Raw genomic sequence first — 22,451 nt, 5'->3', positions numbered from 1 at the left:
ATGAAAATAATTTAAATTTTTCTAGCTCTTTTTAACAATTAAAAGAGATTCACTTTTTTAATTTAATTTTACCATAGAAAATAGAGTAGTGATTTATTTTATTTCTATTCTTTTATTAAAATATGAAATTTAGTTTTAATAAATTCTAAAGTTTTTCTAATTGATATAAGCCATACATCTTAAATATTAAGAAGTTTCCAGTATAATCTTTTATAAAAGCCAAATATTTTTCATTTATCAGATTTTTATAGAAAAATTATAATCACTAACATTTTAATTTAGTTCTATAAATTAAAATAAATCACTTCAAAACTACCACAATCGAAATATGCAAAGTCTTAGAGGTTAATTCTTTTCAAATGTATTATTTAAATTTTAAATTTTATCAAGCTATGTTCTTTACTCGTACTAAAAATGTTATTTAAAACAAAAGATTTATAAATACCTAAAATTAGTAAGCTAAAATTAACTAGTAGTTTGATTTTAGTTAAAATTTGCTTTTTAAATCATAAAGTTTGTATTTAACAATTTAAATTTTTTGCTTTTAATTAAAAATAAATATCCATTTGTATTTTCTAGAAGTACATTTAGAATATAATTTTTTTATTTTATTTGAGATTTATTTTTCTTATTGGTTACAAAAATTTATGTTAAAATTTCTTATTTTAAAAGCAGAGACTTTTAATCGCATTAATAAAATATGTAATTTAATTTTTTCAGAAAATCTTTAACTTACACAAATTTACTTGTAGAAAATTTACTTTTTTACTTTTTAATTTAAATTAAAATAGAAGAATAGATAACTAAAAAACCAAAAAAGTTTACTTGCAAAAGTTATTTTTAACATTTTAAATTTAATTGATTCAAAACCCTTACAATAAACACTTTTTACTTGAAAATTTTATTTAAAATCTAAATTAAATGACTGATTATTATTTCTAGTAAGAACATAGTATATCTATTTGACTCAACACATTTAATCACGCTATTTAACATTTATATTTTAAAATATAATTTTCAAAAGAGTTAAAATTAAATTGTATCAATGAAAAAAATTATATATTTATTGGTTCTAAAGATATAATAAATTCTAATAAATTGTAAAGATAATTACTAAGAGTTAATGTTTAGCAAAATATGTAAACTAAAGAATATTTAAAATTTTATATTTCTATACAATAACTTGAAAAGCATTTTGTACTAATTAGCTTACTCTACTTTTGTTTATTTGGTCAAATGTATTTGACATAATCCTAACCAGTATTATCTTATTATGTTTGTTACATATTACAATTCATAAAGATAATTTAAAATATGTATTAATTCACATTTTTCAAATCCAAAGTATTTAAATATATGGTAATATAAACCCTTTTATTGAAATATCTCTTTTAAAAAATTTTTTTAGGAATATTTAGATATAAATTTAATGCAATTTTTTATCTATTATATTGTATAATAAAAGAGAGTTTTTTTAATTGAATAAAATACTAACACTTTGATTGAAATTAATGATCATGAATCAATAAGATCAAACTGTTTATGCAGTATTAAAAGAAAAGTATTTTCGTATGAAGTAATTTACTATCATTTAAACATACATAATACAATTTTTATATACATATAATAGATGAGAGGTAAAATTAAACAGATTAAAAAAATTAGATATTTTAAAACAAGATATGAGTGATATTTGGTGATAATTAATGTTATTCATGGTATTTTATTCTCATATTCAGCTTTAATTTTTGGATGACTATTTTTATCCATAATTAATTTTCACTATTTAAATTTAAGGTAAATTTTTTTATTCATTTAAAAAAATAATACCATTTATATTGGATTTAATTGTTTTTTCTCAATTAATATAAATATGAATGTGTAGAATCTATTTCTAATGTTTTTTTATTGAGATAATATAAATTACCTAAATGCATTATCTAAGTGTGTTAATTAATATAAGAAAAATAAGATATTTTATTTTAATAATAAAATCTATTTCTTTTTTTAAAATTTATCTTTATTATTTAAAAATATAAAACTTTCTCATTATTTCCTTTAATAAATTTTTGAAACTCAATTAAAAGTCTTTTCTAAGCAATAGTCTTACGATGAAATAAAAGGATGTTAATGATTGAAAAAATAAAATAAAGAACCTATTATTTTATAATTTTATGAATATAATATAAATGACTAAATTACTTTAAAAGAATTTTATTTTAAAATTTTCATTAGTTTTAATTTTTTTAATTAATATTTCATAATTAAGACTATGATATTGACCACAAATAAATAAAATTTTATTGGTCATTCAGTTATTGATATATTTATTACAATTCTTTATGTGAGATTTCTATTCTGATTAGCTCAATAAAGCATCAAGTTTTCTGTTTTTCTAATTCTTTGAGTTTAAGCTTCTGACTTTTTTATTTAATTTATATGAATTATAATTATATCGTTTGATTGTAGCTAACTGCTTTTATTTATCGTTATTTAGTCGGGTTTTCTTTTTTCATATATTCTTTCTTAATAATTAATCAATTTTTATTTCACTTTCTCTCTCTTTCCTTTTTCTAATCCTATTCTATTAATATTCTCAGTTTTGATAAATTTTATATATTTATAATGGCAATTTTTTAGGTATACCCTATGTTAAAAATAGAATATTTACTTTGAATTGAAAATAAGAGTGTTTGAATAAAAAAAAAACAATTTTTAAAAATAAAATAATTACAAAAATATTAATTTATTATTTTTTTAAAAACAATAAAACACAAACTAACAAGCAATAATAAATTTTAATTAATACAAAACTCTTTTTATACTGTAAGAAAAATATCTTTACACAAATTGTGCTAACTCTTCAATCTTTCCAATCCATAGATCTTTGAATAGCTTTCTTCCACTTTTTATATTATTCTTCTGCTTAATTTGAGAACTAAGAGTTGTATTAAACTTTAGTTTCTATTTCTATATATTACTTTAATTCTTCAACGTCTTTGTAAACATTTGATGAAAGTCCAGCAGCAAATGCTACTCCTAAGCATGTGCTATCTACTACCTTAGTTTGATATATGTCTTTTTATAAAATATCTGCCTAAAATTACATTAAAAATTTATTCTTAGAGAGACCTCCATCAATCTTCAAAGAATCTATTTTATATCCAGCTGTAGCTTCAAAAGCTTCAACGACCTTTTTTTTCAATTTTAATTTTTTGAAATTATTTAAGTAAATTATTTACATCTCTTGTTCTGTAAGCTATACCCTCTAGCAAAGCTCTTAATATGTGTTCTTTCTTTGAGTGCATAGTTAATCCTAATATACAACCAGCAGCATCTTCTCTCCAAAAGGGTGAAAACAAGCCACTGAATGCAGGAACAAAGTAAACACCTTAAGTATCTTTTGTTTTGTCAATCAAATCTTTAAGTTCATGAAAATCTTTGTAAAGTCCTATTTGGTTTTTTAATAAAATTCAGTAAACATTTTTTAAAATGTTTTATGTAAAATCTAAAAGAATTTGCTCCTAATTTCAAATTCATCTTAATTGGTTTATTTAAAAGTTTCAATAATTTCAATTAATTTAATTTTTTACCCATATTATCCCTAGCCCAATTGATTGAAGAACCACCTGCCTCGATAGATCCCTCTAATGCATATACTGTTGGTTCATTCTTCCCTAATTTATATAGGATAGTTGTTAAAAGACCTCCTCCTTCAACAAAGCGAGGTTCAGTTCCTGTATTAACTAAGAAGAAGCATCCTGTTCCATATGTATTTTTAGAATCTCCAAGATTAAACAGACCATGACCAACACTTGCTGCTTGCTAATCTCCAAGGCATGCTGTTATAGGAATTCCTTTTAAAGGGCCATCTTAAATTATACCAAACTCCTGTGAGCTAGAAAGAACCTTAGGCAGTGTTTCTTCAGGAATTTCAAAGTCACTAATTATAAATTAAAACATGTTTTCAATTATAATAACAGAAATTTTATTACTTCAATATAGATTTTTCATATTTAAGATTTTTGATGTTAAGAAGAGATGTTCTTGAAGCATTTGTAACGTCTGTGAAGTGATTTCCTTTAGTGAGATTCTATTGTTTAATAATTCATTTATTAGTAAAAAATAAAATTTAAGTTCTACTTGTTTATTAATATCATATTTAATTAAAAATTGTAATACCCAAACCAACCAGGAATCCATGTTTCCAAAAGCAACATCTTTGAATAAATCTTATCTGATTTAAGGGACATTTTCAAGTAACCTAAGTTTATAAAGACATTTTATTCAGTATTAATTACAAAAAACGAAATACCATCTAATTTTGTATGAAGAAAAGTAAGTGTTAATAGGCAATCCTGTTATCTTTGAATAATAATTTGCATTTCCATTATTTTTTTCCAAATATTTTTTGCAAATTTCTCTAGTACGTGTGTCACTCCACACCAATGCATTGTTGTAAGGTTTTCCTTTTTTTATTCAACTTGATTTATTATAAATATGATGCTTATAAAGAAAAAACCTGTTTTTTTATTCCAGGCAACTACAGTTTCTCTCTAATTAGTTACACCAATGCTCTTTATTTAAGATATGGAAAATCCGTCTTATTCTAATTTCTTCACAGTATTTTAAATAGCTTTATTAGCATTTTCTAGAATTTATTCAGGATTATGCTCAAGCCAACCAGGCTTTTGTGTGATTTGCTCATGAGGAATCATATCCTGTTGTATTTGATTTCCTAATGAATCAAATACAACAAATTTAGTACCTGTAGTACTTTAATCTAATGCTCCAAGAAGAATCCTGTCTTTCTATGTTAAGTAAGATATCTTTGAATTGATCACAAGCGCTTTAATAATATTACCTTAGTTGAAAACCTAAACTTGCTTAATCCTTTTGCAAATAAATTACAAGACATTTATGCTTATTTTCTATTAGATATTTTTTCGTTTAATATTTGTTAATTTAATATTTGTTATGAAATCTAATGTAATAAAAAAGATATTTATCAATTTATAATCTACACAAACAGATAATTTAATTATGCATATCACCAAAATTATATTTACACTTCGAAAATTTTATTGATATACTCAAATTATAAATTAAAAAATTAAAAAATATATTTGGATAATTTGATATTAATTAATTTATTTAATTTTAAAAGTGCCTTTTTTACGTCTATAAACTTCATGCGGATGAGCAGATATTAAAATGATCTTTTATTTAATTATATACTTCCTTTATTTTTTTACAAATAAATTTATTTATATCCTTTACCATATTGGTAGCTCGATTAGCTCAGCTGGTTAGAGCATGCGGCTGTTAACCGCAAGGTCGTAGGTTCGATCCCTACATCGAGCGCTTTTTTATTTCTAATATGCATTAAAAAAATAATTAATTCAGCTTATGAATTTTTTTTAATTAAAAAAAGTTAAAGTAAATTCAATAAACTTCTTTTTATTTCAATAGATTATCCTACTTTCTTAGTTGTACAAATAAATCCCTTAAAAACAAATTTATATTAACAATAATTTATTTTGTTTGTCTATAAATACTTTGATTAAGCTAAATTATTCTAAATAAATATATACACACTTACTAATATTATGAGTAAAATATCTTTTATATTTAATACCATAAAAGTATTATTTTTTGTTTATATTTAATAAAAACTAGCTAGTAGAATTTATCTTTTTAAACTTTACAAAATTCATCTTTTATTGTAAAGCTAATAGTTAATCAAATAGATACAACATAGTTTATACATAATCCTTACAATGCCTTCAGTATAAATAAAATAATCTAGTCCTACTATACTACCTAAATTAGCATAAATCACTTACTTTATTTAATTGAGAGTAATCATCATAACTTGGTTAATCAGAAATAGGAGCTTAAATCTTAAAAAGATAAAAATCTATATTAGAAGTAGGTGTAGGATGGTATCGCTAAATAAGGAAATCTATTAAAATTGATTATTGATTTAAGCAATCTATAATCTAAACTTAGATTTAATCAAAATACTTTATAACTCTACTCAAAAAAAAATTTAGTGTCTGATATTAGATTCATATTTATATCCTTAAGATATTTCTGAGTAATTATTAAGCAAATTATTTGATAATTGGTTTTTTATAGTGTTGGGATCAATTTGAAAGATTTAAATACAAATATCAATTAGATTTATTTAATAATTATATAATATTGCTAATCTCTTTCATATAGCTTACTACAATTCAAATATATATAAATATAGTACCCTGAGGTAGGGTCTTTTTCAAGGTTACTTCTTTTTTTGACTTTAGGTTGGAGTTAGTTAGTTTCACCTAAAATTATTAAAATATAAAACAAATATTCTCAGAATGCCCTCTTTATTTTTGTAATTTAATGATAAAAGAAAAAAAAATTAATTTTAATAGATTTATTAATTAACGAATGAAGACTTGAAGTGTTTTATTAAAGAAAAATCAAAAAAATAAAGAGAAAAGTAAGTTTTTTATAATAAATATACAATAAAATTTAATAATAATAATATTTTATTTTGATAAAATTTGTTTTATTTTAATTTAATATGGTATTTAAGTTTGCAATTTAGGTCTGTAAAATATAAATTTTATATCAAATATGATGAATAATTTAATATTAGTTGTACTCTATCAAAGTCCTTATAACTTAAGAAAATAGAGCAATATAGCAAATACGAATCCTTTTAAAGCTTTACTTAATAAAAAAATAAAAATTTGATTCCATGTCCATTTTTAATTTGTCTGGTTAGACGAAGAATCATCTAAGGTCTAAAAAATTTTATCTTCAAGTATTTTATTTTCTTCCATTGTTTTTTTATTGTGATATTTTCTTTTGATTAGAAGATTTAGTTTAATTGAACTGTTTGTAATTACTTAGTTTCTCTTTTTAGATTAAATTTTTATCGAAATTCTTCAATCTTCTTCTAAAATTATTATCTGATCATTTAGTTTCTTCTTATTTAAAGTATTTATTTCTGTTTTTCATATTTTTAGGAATGATCAGAAATGAGTTTATATTTAATTTCTTTTATCTCTTTTTGTTCCCTTATCAAAAAACAATTAATTTTCCTTATCAAAAATCTGATTTATATTTACTTCGAATTGTATTTTTATTTAATTTATTCAATAAAATCATAAAGCAATAATATTTAAATATTAGATATCAAGGCATTATATATTTTATTTAAATATCTAGAATTAATTTTTTTTAACATTTAATGTTATCTATTATATTTTTCTGATTAATTAGATAAATATTTTAAAGTAAATCTATGTAAGTTTAAACTAAATTATAAAAGTAATTGTTAATTTTATACATCCGGATCAAAAATTTTAGCTATTTCTAAAAAATATAATTTTTTAATGTTTGTAGTTACACAAGAATTAATTTTATCAATGTTTATCAATGTGAAAGCAAATTTCTATTAACTTATAATCTGTCGAAACAAATAGTAAATCAATTAATTATTAACCTGCACCAAAAGAATATATAATTATATTAATTTAGAATGCTTATATTTTTCTCCTACCTTCTTATTTAAAAATTTTGAGGCAAAAATAATTAAATTCTTAAATAAAAACATTCATTTTACAAGCGATAAATTCCAAATTTTATATAAGAATAAAAATAATACTTTCAAAAATTTAATTAAAAATAAAACTCTTTATAATAAATGACAAATTTCCATTATTAAAAAAATAAAGCAAAATTTTTTTTTTCAACAACACAAATTATAAAATTTCTTAATTTTTAATTAGAAAATTACTTACATTTAAATGTGGATCCAACTTCAACTTTCTTTTTAACTTTTCTCATAAATATACATTCTCTTTACTGTATCATACATAGTTCATAGTTTAACAAACTTTTTAAGATTTTATAAATTAATTAAATGAGTTATATTATATTGAGCATATTAAAAATAAAAAAATAATCTCAAGATCCAATAATTTTTTTTTTAAATCACCTTTAAATATGATTTCTTAGATAAATATATGGTTGGTTAAAATTTATTTATAGAGCTTCTAAATGTATTTAAAACAAACTATATCTGTTAATAAGTGTATTATTATTTTTGTGAAGTTTTTTTATCTGCTGCTAAAGCATTTTTGAAGAAAATTTAATAATTATTTACAATTATTTTGATTTATTTAATTATAAAAATTAAAAAAAGTTAAGATATTTTATGACAAAAAAAATAAAAATAAATTTTATTATCAAAAGTTTAAGAAATAGAAATATTTATTAGATAGAAAATAATCTGAGTTCAATGAAATGGAAAAATTAAATAAATTAACTAATTAAAATAAATAACACTTTAGTATCATTTTTTTTATCTTCACTTTGAAAATACATACAAATATAAAGTATTGTTTTTATGTTTTTTTATCTAATTTTAAAAATTGAAATAAATTCTATTTTAAATATTTTCAAGACATAGATTATCATTTGTTTTATAAATTTAAATAACACTTAATCTAATAAATAAATTTATTATAAATTCAAATTATACTTGATCAAATCAATAAATCTTTATTAAATATTTATTAAATTTTATTCAACTATTAAATTTCTCTATTTCTTCCTAATTTTGTTTATTTATTTTGGTTTTTCATTCACTAAGTAAAAGAGTAATAAAATCAAATTTAATTAAAATGATAAAAAAGACCACTCCTAAAAATAAAAATATTGAATAAAAGCTAATTTTTTATTAAATGAAAAGTTAAGAAATTCTAATATTCTACTTAGTTTATTTATTAAAAGCTAGTTACTAACCAAAATATTTATTAATAATTTGTAAAATTAGATTTGTAAATTTTTAATTTAATAATATAGTAATCAAAACATACCCAATTACTATTTTAATTTTTTAATTAGATAATTCGTATTATTTATTAAAATTTTAAATTAAAAAAAAATATATTACTATTTTCTTCAATGTTTTGAAGGTAAATTTTATTTTAATATTTAGAAGAAAGAGTCTTTTCTAACACTTATATAATACTTTAATTGAATGAAATAAGAAGCTTCTAATTTAAATAAATTAATATAAATTTCATAAATTAATTAAATTGTATTTCATTAATCTCATATATATTAACTATAATTCTTTGTTTTTTAAATTAATTTTATTTTTGAAAAGATATACTTAGTTGTTTTAAAATAATTGGGGCAGAATAATTTAAAAAAATTGAAAAGGTTAAAAAGCTACATGGTTCTAATAAGCACTTATACTAATTTAATATTTTGGAATCTCATCATAAAGTAGTATATTTAATTTTAAAAACCAAAGTGATTTAAGTTAAGAAAATGAGTATCATCATAGTAGATCAATTTTTATTTTTTCTAGATATTTTAAAAGCTGAATCAAATACAATCTAAAAATAGATAGATATAATTTTTTATAAAGCTAAATATTAACAAAGCACATTGATCATAATTTTAATATATATTATATAATAAAATATATTTCTTTTTTAAATTATTAAATGCTATTTTAAGAAAATTAATCTTTTATCTTTTTTTTCAGAGTATATAGAAAAGTTAAGCAAAATAGAAAAAAAGGTGGTATGAGTGGTCAATTTTTATTTGCTTTTTGAAATTGAAAAATGTGGATATATTAAACTATCTTACGTAATACTTTGAAAATTTAATAACATAAAATTATCTTGGTTAAAAAGTGTAATTTCATGTTTGTAATATTAAGAAAATTAGTATAAGAAATTCTGCTTAAATAAATAAAAAGAAAGAAAATGACAATTATTTTTATAATAATCTATTTTCTAAAATACAATCTTTTTTTATAATTCTATTGTTAAACTTATAAAATATTTTTGAATTAGATATATCTTTTACTTATTTAAATTTAAATTGTTTATTTTTACTATATAAAATATTTAATTCTCTTTCAACAAAAGTAGGATAGAAAGTGTGCTATTCAAAGTATTTCTGATCATTTTTATGACACAAGAAATGCTAAACAGCATAAATAGTTTCTAGAAATTAAGCTTTATTTTAAATATGAAAATACAAATCTTTATTTTTATATTATTTAATTAACTCAAAATAATTATTAACTAAAAAAGAAAAAAAAAAACACACTAAATGAAACAAATTATTTTTGTTCTTGCCATACTCGCATTTGTTAGCTGCTAAACCTACAATTTCACAGTTTCTTAAGGTTGCAACCCTCATCACTGTAAGAGAAATTTCTGGTAATTCAATCACACCTTAGAATCTATGGCTTGTCCTATTCCAGGAGAAGGAAATGCTTACTTATCTAATCCTACTATGTCTCCTAGCGAAATGACTTTAGAGATAGCTACTTTAAATTAATTTGGAAAGCGTAGCAAGGTTTATGTACCTCTTCAAGTAAATCAAGTCCATATTGAAGCCCACTTTAATAATAATACTACTTTCTCTATCTAAAATTGCCAAGAAGCTTGGGCTTCCGAAAATATCCCATTATGCTAAAACCATACATTTGTTGGAGTTAGAGTCCAAAATAACAATATCTTATCTAATTGTACTTTTGGATTAGATCCTATTTTTTGAAATAATTATTTAATTTTAAAATATGGAATATTTTTAATAAAATCCTATTATTCATATTTGTTCTTATTTTTAAAAATTTAATATACTTCAAATACATTTTTTTAATTTAGTTAATTTTTAGTTTTAAAAATTTCAAATTAATTTATACCCATTTTAAGGTTTTTCGTTATTTTCGTATTTAAAATGAAATTTTTATTTTTTTGTAATTAACCTATTAAGTAAATTAAAATAAATATATTTAATAAATTATAATTTTCTTTATCTTAAAGTTTAAAATTAACTGCATAAAATCATTTAATTCTTTTTTTTTAAATTGTTAAAGTTATGAATAGAAAATTTAATAAAATAATTTATTAGCAGTTCTACTATGAGAAAAATGTCAATAGCTTTAACTATTTCTACTTGAAAATTGGTTTTAATTTTTGACAAAAACAAAACTACTAACTATTAATTGAGTTACTTATAAAAATTATTATTACATTTAATTTCATCAAATTTAAAAAACAAAAAATAAGAAGATAAAAATAGAAAACTTCTTTTTAACAATTCTAATTATTTATTTTTAATTTTAATGACTTTTGAATAATCTTAAAAAATTGTAATAAGGTATTATATAAAGACATATTAGATTTATTTACTAAATAAATAACTTTTAATAAATTATTTTATTTTTTTCATTTATGTAAAACATAAAGAGAGTCTAAATATTCACGAGTAGAACCACCAATACTGACAATGTTTGGATGGCCCCAAGGGAGGAGGTTTTAGAATGGTTGACCTCCTTATCCACCTACTTCTAAAGTTTTTCCTCTGCTTGTCTTAATCAATAAACGGTCAATTGAATCTCCAGCACGACCTGATATTTCAGTGAAGTGTTCACCAAATTCTAATGCTATTGTTTAAGATTAAACATATCCTTAACAATGACCTTTATTTGCTACAGTAGCTACACTTTCCTTACCTAATGCTTTGTAATGACACTCTAAGCCGACAACAATGTTTTATGTGTAGAATACAGTTATTTTATCTACTTCAGGAGTGTGGAACTCATTTTTTAAAGCATATGAATTCTCCAGTTGATCAAAGTGAGTTGAGTATTAGTGGGTGTCTATACCAACTTTTTAACTTTACTTAACCATAATAGGTAAATTTCTTCCATAGTGAGGATTAGGTTAAGAAATTCCTTATTATTGAGGTTAGAATAAGGGAGGAGCTTATCCAAAAGGAGGAGGAGGATATTATCCTTAAGGAGGTTGCTATCCAAATCCAAAACTAAAAGTAGGAGGTTGTTAGTCACAATGATTAGGAGGATATTAGCCTTGTTAAGGAGGGTAAAAACCTTAAGGAGGATACTATCCTTGAGGAGGATATTGGCCTTGTTGAGGAGGGTACTAGCCTTAAGGAGGATATTGGCCTTGTTGAGGAGGGTACTAGCCTTGAGGAGGATATTGGCCTGGTTGAGGAGGGTATTATTCTTGAGGATTTTGAGAAATGATAAAGTTCATTTTACTTTATATGCTTGATTATTTTTATGTAAATTTTAAATGTTGAAATTACTTTTACAAATTAATTAATTAGTTAATTTATTTATTTATTATCTGGGAGTTAAGATATGCACAATTTAAATCGTTGATAGAGTATATGAGACGAACTAATGATAGATACTATTTATATGCTTAAAATTTACTTATCAAATTAGCCTTATGTAAATCTTATCTATTTGATTTTTTCATCAGATAGGTGATTAGAAAAATATATTTTGTGGTTTTTATGGATTTAAATGTGATCTAAATTATAAAATACCAAATTTTATGTCAAAAAGATTTTATTTTTTCCTTTTATTTCATTCTTTTCTCTAAACACATAATTTATATCAAATCACTAATCTGGAATGCTTGAATACATACATATACATTTTTATATGAAGATGATAGTTTGAAGTTTGGATATTTTAGGTATATTATTAAAAAAATTTTTGATCAAGTATTTGATGATCAGCCAAAAAAAATATCTTTGTTAGGTAAATTAATTTAGTAAATTTTTAATCTAAATTAAAGGTTGAAAATATTTATGGATACGAAAATTAGAATACTTTTCAAAAAGAATTTCTAAAACTACTCTAAAAAGATAAAATTTTACTTAAATTTGTAAACTTTAAATGCTGATAAAAACGAAAATGATTTTATTTTGAAAGATTTTCAATCATTGTGGAATCAAACTACTTAATTTAAATCAGTAAAAATTTTGATAAAAGTATAAAAGTGTTTATTCCTTTAATGACAAATGAAAAAATAAAATTGATGTTTTTTATAAGATTTAAAATCTACCTGATAAGAAATTTAATAAATTAATTATCTGAAAATATACTTTTAAATTATATTAATAATGATTCACAGCAAATAAAATATTAGGTAGTTGACACCTGTATAAATCTGTAAGATATGATATTTATTATAAATCATAATAAAATGAAATAAACCTGATGTATAAATTAGCAAATTTCAAACTTTATTTAAGAGATAGTTCTTTTTAAACTATTTTTTGTATGCAAATATTTTATTTTAAAATATAAATATTTTGTATATCCTCATTAATTAAAGACCTTCTCCTATTCATTTTTTTCTTAAAATCTGCCTTTATAAATATTTTTAAAATTAAATACATGTGTCCCTAATGTAATCTAATTAAAATTTATTTACAGTATATAATATAGGATCAAATCAGTAATTATTAATTGACATTCATATTTTTTTGAAAATTAAAATTTTATTTTCTGAATTAATTATTTACTTTTTTTGAATCAATATTTTAATTTGACTTTTTTAAAAGAACTCCAATTGAGTTTTAAATATAAGAATAACAGTTTTATTTCCTTAAAATATTGTTATAGATTAAAAATAAATGAATATATTATAATATATTATTATTATTTATCTTAATTTATAATAATTTATTTAAGCACTTGCACTAATTGGAAGATTTTTATTTTTATAGTAAAATATTAAGAAAATCAATTAATTAATATGCATTTTATTATGCGAATTCAATTAATAAAATAATATACTATGTATGGCTCAATAATTTTTTTAATTATCATTTATTATGTGAATTTGTTATGGAAATACTCATTCATTAGATTTATAAATTAATAGATACTAAATTTCTCTTGATTTTTTGTATTAATAATTATATGAAATAAATGACATTGATTTTTATAATCTTTTTGTAAAAGTTGAAAATGTATAAATAGAAATTAAAATTGTTGTAAAATGTATATTTCCGTTTTTAAATAGACTAACTAACCTAAGTAAAACATATACTTATATAATAAATTAATATATTTTATAATTTAGATAATATTTATGTGTCTAATAAATTCCAAAAGTCTATAAAATCATACTTTAAAAACTTTCTTTTTTTTAAAAATCTTATTAAAATAGGAAATAAAAAATTCAATAAAATATTTAATACTATTTGAGTGAATAAAAAATTAATAACTTGAACTACTTTGCATAAAAAGTAAGCTGGTCTTAATCTTATTTTTTTATAAAAAAAACCACCAAAATTAGTTGAGTAATATAATAAAAATGGTATTTGTATGATTTCTGAAAATTAAAAAAACAAAGCATTTAAGGTCTTTCTGTTATTTTCGTATTTAAAATGAAATTTTTATTTTTTTATAATAAGCCTCTTGAGTAGATTACAATAAATATAAGTAAATTGCATAAATGTTAATGAATATTTAGTGTTTAATAAATTACAAAAATTATAATTTTCTTTATCTTAAAGTTTATAATTGCATTTAATCATTTAATTCTTTTTTTTTTTAACTTATTAAAGTTTATGAATAGAGAATTGAATAAAATAATTTATTAGCAATTCTGCTATGAAAAAAATGTCAACAGCTTTAACCATTTCTACTTGTAAATTGGTTTTAATTTTTGACAAAAACAAAACTACTAGCTATTAATTGAGTTACTTATAAAAATTATTATTGCATTTAATTTCATCAAATTTAAAAAACAAAAAATAGTAAACATGTTTCTAACATTTTCTTCAAAATATTTATGTAATAAAAAGAATAGCATAAAAATAGTTTCCATTTTTAAGAAGAAGATAAAATGAGAAAACTTCTTTTTAACAATTCTAATTATTTGTTTTTAATTTTAATGACTTTTGAATAATCTTAAAAAATTTTAATAAGGTAAAATATAAAGACATATTAGATTTATTTACTAAATAAGCTACTTTTAATAAATTATTCTATTTTTTTCATTTATGTAAAACATAAAGAGAGTCTAAATATTCACGAGTAGAACCACCAATACTGACAATGTTTGGATGACCCCAAGGGAGGAGGTTTTAGAATGGTTAACCTCCTTATCCACCTACTTCTAAAGTTTTTCCTCTGCTTGTCTTAATCAATAAACGGTCAATAGAATCTCCAGCACGACCAGATATTTCAGTGAAGTTTTCACCAAATTCTAAAGCTATTGTTTAGGATTAAACGTATCCTTAACAACTACCTTTATTTGTTATAGTAGCTACACTGTCCTTGCCTAATGCTTTATAATGGCATTCTATGCCGACAACAATGTTTTCTGTGTAGAATACAGTTATTTTATCTACTTCAGGAGTGTGGAACTCATTTTTTAAGACTGATGATTGCTCTAATTGATCAAAGTGAGTTGAGTAGTAGTGGGTATCTTTACCAACTTTTTAACTTTATTTAACCATATGAGGTAATTTTCTTCCGTAGTGAGGATTAGGTTAAGAAGTTCCTTATTGTTGAGGTTAGAATTAGGGAGGAGCTTATCCAAAAGGAGGAGGAGGATATTATCCTTAAGGAGGTTGCTATCCAAATCCAAAACTAAAAGTAGGAGGTTGTTATTCACAAGGATTAGGAGGATATTAGCCTTGTTAAGGAGGGTAAAAACCTTAAGGAGGGTACTATCCTTGAGGGGGATATTGGCCTTGTTGAGGAGGGTACTAGCCTTGAGGAGGATATTGGCCTTGTTGAGGAGGGTATTATCCTTGAGGATTTTGTCCCATAGAAAAGTTGAAGTTCATTTTACTTTATATGCTTGATTGTTTTTATGTAAATTTTAAATGATGAGATTACTTTTACAAATTAATTAATTAGTTAATTTATTTATTTATTTATTATATGGGAGTTAAGATATGCTCAATTTAAATTGATAATTAACAAATTTCTATATATGTAAAGTATATGAGACGAACTAATGATAGATACTATTTATATGCTTATGATTTACTTATCAAATTAGATTTATGTAAATCTTATTTATTTGATTTTTTCATCAGATAGATGATTAGGAAATTTATTTTGTGGTTTTTATTGAATTACATATGATCTAAATTATAAAATATCAAATTTTATATCAAAAAGATTTTTTTTTTTCCTTTTATTTCATTCTATTCTCTAAACACATAATTTATAACATATCACAAATTTAGAGTACTTGAATAAATATACATTTTTATATGACGATGCTAGTTTGTATTTTGAATATATTAGGTATATTATTTAATTTTTGATCAATTATTTCATGATCAGCATAAAAAATATCTTTGTTAGTTAAATTACTTTAGTAAATTTTTAATCTAAAATAAATCTTGAAAATAAATATGATACAATAATTAGAATACTTTTCAAAAATAATTTATAAAACTAGTCTAAAAAGATAAAACTTTACTTAAATTTGTAAACTTTAAATACTGATAAAAACGAAAATGATTTTATTTTGAAAGATTTTCAATCTTTGTGGAATAAAGCTGCTAAATATAAATCAGTAAGACAATTTTGATAAAAGTATAAAAGTTTTTATTCCTTTAATGACAAATGAGAAAATAAAATTTATGTTTTTTATTCGATTTAAAATTTACCTGATAAGAAATTTCATATATCAATTATCTTAAAATATGATTTTAAATACTATTAATAGTGATTCACTACATATTAAATATTAGATAGATTGCATTTGCATAAATCTGTAAGATATGATATTTATTATAATTCATAATAAAATGAAATAAATCTAATGAAAAAATTAGCAAATTTCAAACTTTCTTTATTAAAGAGATAGTTCTTTTTAAACTTTTTTTTCTATGCAAATATTTTATTTTAAGGTATTAATATATTGTAAATCCTCATTAATTAAGACCTTCTCCTATTCATTTTTTTCTTAAAATCCGCCTTTATTATAAATATTTTTAAAATTAAATACATGTGTCCCTGGAATCTAATTAGGATTTACTTACAGTATATGAAAAGGAATTATTCATTTACATTCATACATTTTTGAGAATTAAAATTTTATTTTCTGAATTACTTATTTACTTTTTTTGAATCATTATTTTAATTTGACTTCTTTAAAAGAACTCCAATTAATTGAATTTTAAAATATGAGAATAACAATTTTATTTCTTAAGACATAGTTAAAGACTAAATTTAAAAATAAATCAATATATTATTTATATATTTTTATTATTAATTTTAATTTATATTAGTTTATTTAAGCATTTGCACTAATTGGAAGATTTTTATTTTTATAGCAAAATATTAGGAAAATCAATTAATTAATTTGCATTTTATTAGGTTACTGCGAATTCAATTAATAATATAATTTACTATGGCTCAATAATTATTTTAATTATCTTTTATTATGTGAATTTGTTTTGGAAATACTCATTCATTCATTAGATTTATAAGTTAATAGATACTAAATTTCTCTTGATTTTTTGTATTAATAATTATAAGAAATAAATGATATTGATTTTTATAATCTTTTTGTAAAAATTCAAAAGTATAAATAAATAGAAATTAAAATTGTAGTAAATTGTATATTTCCATTTTAAAATAGACTAACTAACCTAAGTAAATAAAACATGCTTATATAATAAATTAATATATTTTTAATGGCAAATATTTAATATCTGTGTTCAATTTAACATATTTATTTTAGTAGAATTTAGCATCTTCATACAAAAATATAAACAGTGATTAATAATTGAGAAGAGAATAAAATTTAAAAACAATGAAACTGTATATTTAGTAGTAATCTTTACGAACAGAAAATATTTTTTATAAAAAATACTTTAATAAAAGAGATCCGTTAAAGTGTTTTTATTATTTTAAAATGCCATTTATAAATAAAAGTATTTATTGTAGATTATATCAATTATTTTTTTAGTTAAATAAAATATGAATTAATAACTGATACAAAAAGTCTAATTTATTCATTTTAATGCCATAAAAAAGATTTAATTTATATTCCTTCACAAAATAAATAGCTGCTAATTTTGCTAAAATTTTATTTTTCATTTATAATTTTAATTTAGAAAAGCTATGATTTACTTTCCTATCTAACTTTGTGAAGTACATAAAATAATTAACTATTAAAAGAAAGTTGAATAAAATAAATAGTTAATAGCTAAGTACTAATTGTAAAATTTATCTAAAAAAAATTATATAAAAAAGCTAATTAATTTCATTTATCATTTTATTTAAAATTGGTTTAGTATAAAAACAAAATCTTATGCTTTATTTTTTATAATAATTTATTTGACTAAATAATAAAAGTTAAACTCTAAAAAAATATATATGACAGAAAAAATATTACATACAAAATCTTTTAAAAATGTATTTTTAATTGAAAGTTTGCATTAAATAATTCACTTTAATTTAATAATTAAGTTTTTTGGAATTTCTCCTACTACTGACCATACTTATGTTCATCTTGATTTTAAGATTTACGATTCGTCTAAAATAGTTCCAGCTTAGCTTGAAGAGACAAAAATATATTGTTCCTTTAGGACATGTATATGGGATTATTCCAATGAATGGGAGGACAAATTAACAGGAATTAGATTTATAAAATATGGAAATTAATAATGGTATTAAAATTAAATAAAATTACTTATTTCAATCTTAATTTTTTCTCATAGATTAAAATAATACAAAATCTTATTTAGAAAATATTATAAAATAGTCATTACCTTAAATCCCTAAGAGCATATTCTTTCTACTGTTTAAAAAATATAAATTAATAGTTTTTTAATTTATTTTTATAATAATACAAATTTTAAGGGATACAAAACTTATTGGTGATTAGGCTTTATCTGATATAGGATGTGCTTTAGCTAAATACTCTAAACTAAAAAAATTATTACTCAATCTTAAGTAATTATTATTTATTTATTTATTTATTTAATATTATTACAAACATTAGTGAGCTAAAAAACATAAAAAATTAAAATTTAATAAACTAGCTAGACTTTTTTAATTTAATAACTTAAATTTGACTTATTAGATAGATATGCAAAATTCTTTTAAATAGGCAATTAATGACGGTAATTTAATATTATTTTAATTTCTATTCTTAAATAGTTCAAATGAAGTTGGTCACTACGGGACATAAGATTTACTTATTGAATTAGCTAATTGTGCTCATCTTACTACTTTAATTCTTGACTTAGGGTCAGTCTTAATTTTTTTTTAATTAATTAATCTATTCTTTTATTTAGTTTTTTAAAATAAAATATTTACTCTGAAACTTCTAAATTATCCTATAAATAAAAAGGTCTAATAAAGTTAGGAACTAAGGTTTAATACGCTTGTGCTCTGCTTTACCAAACTGTTCTAATCTTTCAACAATATCAATTAATTTAAGGTATATTTCTTTATTTATTTAATAATTTTATGCTTTCTATTATAATTATTAATCATCTGAAAAATATAATTTAATTTTTAAATAAATGTTCGTTGATTTAATATATCATTAAATCTATTTAAAGCTAATAAAATATTTTTTTAATGAAGGGATAACTATATTGGGGATGAGAGTATGTCAAGCTTCAATTATTTAGCAAAACTAAATAATTTATCAAATTTGACTATTAATCTTGAGTATAATTATATTTATTTATTTATTATTTTTCATTTAAATGAAGTACAAATATATATATTATTAATATGATTTTTTATTAAATTCAAATGTTAATCATATTAAAAAACCTCTTTAAAATTAAAAAAAGTAAAAACTAAATTGGATCGATCGGTTATGAGAATTTGATTTGTGCTATTTATTAATGTAGTCTCCAATTTCTAACACTTTCATTATGGTAAAAATCTTTGTTTGTTTGTTTGTTTGTTTGTTAGTTTAGGAGTTTTACTTTTTTTAAAACAAACTAATTGATTTATAATCTGATTATTTATTTATTTATGTTAAAATAAATATATATTTACATTTTTGAACAGTAATAATAAAATAGGAAAATAGGCTTTTACAGATTTCTAACATGAATTATCAAATAATTTAATTGTTGAGCACATTAATCTGTCTTTACTGTACTTTATTTTTTATTCTAATTTTGAAAAATTTAAAAAAATACTTCAAACAAAAGATAAAAAAGATAAAAATCAAATTTTATAGTTATTATTGTTCTTTACTAAAATTAAGAAGATATTAAGTATATTTATATTCATTCCCTCTTTTTTTTTTTGTTTTATAATAAAATAATAAATTGTTTTATCAAAAAATAAACTTATTTTACTAAATAGAAATAACTGTATAAATGAAGAAGGGTTGATAAAAATAGGTAAGGGTTTATCTTAATTCAAGTAGCTTTCTAGTTTAACTCTCGATATCAAGTAAATTTTTACCATCAAATAAAACAAAAAATAAAACAAAGTTATTTATTTATTTACCTATCCATCTTAAAAGAAGAAAAATAAAATGTTTAAAATAGCTAAGAAATACTTTTAAGTTTTAAATAATAAGAAAACTTTATTTAAATTTTACTTTTATATTTAAATTATTTTTTTATTTCAGAAATTATTTTATTCAAAGGTATTATTATAGCTATAAAGCTTTTTCTGGATTATGTACTATTTTAGCTGATTGCTCAAATCTTAGATTTTTAAAGCTATTTTTATGGTATCATTTTATTAATCTTTTTAATTTTCAAAAAAGCTTTTTTTAAATCAGTTTTTAAAAAAATAAATAAATAATAAATTGTTAAATATTATTTTTAAAAATATTAAAATAGGTATCCTGATAATGAATAGTTTGAGCTTTTTAGTTCCATAGGAAAATTAGTCAGTATATCAGAACTTGAATTAAATTTAGAGTAAAAATTTGTTGTTTTTAGCTATTATAAATTTTCTAAAATATACTTTAAATATTTCTTAAATTTAAAATCATATATATATTCAATACTCAATTAATCTAAAAAAGATGTTTATAAATAAATGATTCTGATATCTCATATCTTGGTTTTGTCATATAGAAACTATCAAAACTTTAAAATTTAGGACTTTATCTAAAGTAAAATTAATTAATCATACATTTTATATTTTATTAAGTGAATAATTTACATATAAAAGAAACACCCACCTACCAACTAACTAACTAACTAAATAAATTTCTTTAAAAATTTTAATTGAAAAGAGAGGGGGGAGGAGGGTATGTATTTCTTTATTAAGAGAAATTTTTATCTAGCTTATGTGTTTTATTTTTGCTTTGTTTGTATGTATGTATATAAAAAATATATATAATAAATTAACTTTATATTAAGAGGAAATATTATTGGAGAGGAAGGAGTAATAAGTTTATGTGAGTCTTTAGCATAATGTAGTAAACTATCAAGACTAGCTCTTGATCTTGAGTAAAGATATCTTTTAATAACATTTTATTTTCTTTTTATTAATAAAGTTTACTATTTTAATATTTGTTTGTTTTTTTATTTATTTATTTATTTAATTATTTATTTATTTTGCTTATTAATATTTATCTGTAACCTAAAAAGAAATAACAAAATCAATAGAAATTCAGTATAATTGTTAAGTTCTAAGTTAACTGATTTAAATAATTTGTCAACCTTATAAATATGTATTGACAATAAGTAATTTATTTATAACATCTTATTAAATATAAAATTAAAATTTATTAAAAGCACATTGCATGTACTTAATACTTTGATTAACTGTAATCACTTCTCAACTTTAGCTATTAAAGGAGGATATTCACTTTTATAAAATGAATCTTTATTATCTAATTTGAAATTCAAAAACAACAATCTGAGAGTTTTGATATTTGATATTTAATATTAATCGTAATCTTAAATTTATTAACTTTCATTCAAAAATTAAATTTTTTAAAATAATTTTTCACTATTTCATACTTAAAAGATAAAATTAATTTATTATTTTTTTATTTTAATAATTTTAATTTAAATGGTTATTTTTCGGACAAGCAAGCAAGAATATATTCTTTTTTTCTTTTAATATAGGAGTATAAATCATGATGCTTTAAAATTTAAGCTTTACAAATTGAAGAGAGCAGTTCATATAAAATTTAAACAATGAAACTAAATATTTTTGAATTTATCTTTTAATAAAAGTTAAAAATAATTTTGTAATTCCTTTTGATTGGTTTAATATATATATTGTTTATAATTATTTTTAAAGTAAACATATTTATTTATAGCTAATACTAAAATTAAAATATTATCCATTTTGTTAAAGCAGATGGCAATATTTGATTTAATTTTTATGTTTTTAAACTAAAATTATACATTTTATATTTTCATTCTTTTTATTGTTTTTTTAAATTGATAGTAAATTTATAACTTTAATTTATATTATTATTATTTGTCAATGTATGTATCCTCCGAAAAGGTAGTAAGAACCCTAGGGTACTATATATATATATATTAAATAAAATTAAATTTATTTGAATTAATTTAATTAATTTAGATTTTTGTTTTTAAAGTTAAAAAAACTGAAACAAAATAAAATATTATTTCATCTAAAAAAAATAATTTTAATTTAAAATAAAAAAATA

The 22,451-nt window shown here is 20.2% G+C and overlaps 5 protein-coding genes across 5 annotated transcripts; 2 read left to right on the top strand and 3 right to left on the bottom strand. All coding sequences in view use genetic code 6, as the record gives it.

Moving 5' to 3' along the window:
• Window positions 1–2,863: 2,863 nt before the first annotated feature.
• Window positions 2,864–4,918, bottom strand: TTHERM_00343670 (proteobacterial glycerol kinase-like protein; the record flags this gene model as incomplete). Its single annotated transcript, XM_001018412.2, has 8 exons — window positions 2,864–3,193; window positions 3,243–3,451; window positions 3,594–3,943; window positions 3,996–4,093; window positions 4,183–4,264; window positions 4,316–4,469; window positions 4,523–4,811; window positions 4,865–4,918. 8 exons carry the CDS (start codon window positions 4,916–4,918, stop codon window positions 2,864–2,866), a joined length of 1,566 nt encoding a protein of 521 aa, XP_001018412.2.
• A 5,216-nt stretch (window positions 4,919–10,134) lies between these two features.
• On the top strand, window positions 10,135–10,584 carry TTHERM_00343640 (hypothetical protein; the record flags this gene model as incomplete). Its single annotated transcript, XM_001018410.1, has 1 exon — window positions 10,135–10,584. The coding sequence occupies one exon, from the start codon at window positions 10,135–10,137 to the stop codon at window positions 10,582–10,584; it is 450 nt and encodes a 149-aa protein (XP_001018410.1).
• Window positions 10,585–11,258: 674 nt separating this feature from the next.
• TTHERM_00343630 (jacalin-like lectin domain protein) lies at window positions 11,259–12,089 on the bottom strand (the record flags this gene model as incomplete). The annotated part of the gene is made up of 1 exon (XM_001018409.1): window positions 11,259–12,089. The coding sequence occupies one exon, from the start codon at window positions 12,087–12,089 to the stop codon at window positions 11,259–11,261; it is 831 nt and encodes a 276-aa protein (XP_001018409.1).
• A 2,767-nt stretch (window positions 12,090–14,856) lies between these two features.
• On the bottom strand, window positions 14,857–15,720 carry TTHERM_00343620 (jacalin-like lectin domain protein; the record flags this gene model as incomplete). The annotated part of the gene is made up of 1 exon (XM_001018408.2): window positions 14,857–15,720. Exon 1 carries the CDS (start codon window positions 15,652–15,654, stop codon window positions 14,857–14,859), a length of 798 nt encoding a protein of 265 aa, XP_001018408.1. The 5' UTR covers window positions 15,655–15,720.
• Window positions 15,721–18,208: 2,488 nt separating this feature from the next.
• On the top strand, window positions 18,209–21,973 carry TTHERM_000343619 (hypothetical protein; the record flags this gene model as incomplete). The annotated part of the gene is made up of 16 exons (XM_012798209.1): window positions 18,209–18,247; window positions 18,302–18,501; window positions 18,695–18,787; window positions 18,995–19,084; window positions 19,188–19,277; window positions 19,427–19,513; window positions 19,642–19,728; window positions 19,865–19,954; window positions 20,168–20,257; window positions 20,457–20,543; window positions 20,656–20,736; window positions 20,844–20,933; window positions 21,184–21,273; window positions 21,415–21,510; window positions 21,562–21,720; window positions 21,898–21,973. The coding sequence occupies 16 exons, from the start codon at window positions 18,209–18,211 to the stop codon at window positions 21,971–21,973; spliced, it is 1,545 nt and encodes a 514-aa protein (XP_012653663.1).
• Window positions 21,974–22,451: the final 478 nt, after the last annotated feature.

The sequence above is a fragment of the Tetrahymena thermophila genome (genome assembly GCF_000189635.1).
Source record: "Tetrahymena thermophila SB210 genomic scaffold scf_8254597, whole genome shotgun sequence".
NCBI classification, from domain to species: Eukaryota; Ciliophora; class Oligohymenophorea; order Hymenostomatida; family Tetrahymenidae; genus Tetrahymena; species Tetrahymena thermophila.
This window is presented reverse-complemented; position numbering and strand designations above follow the sequence as displayed.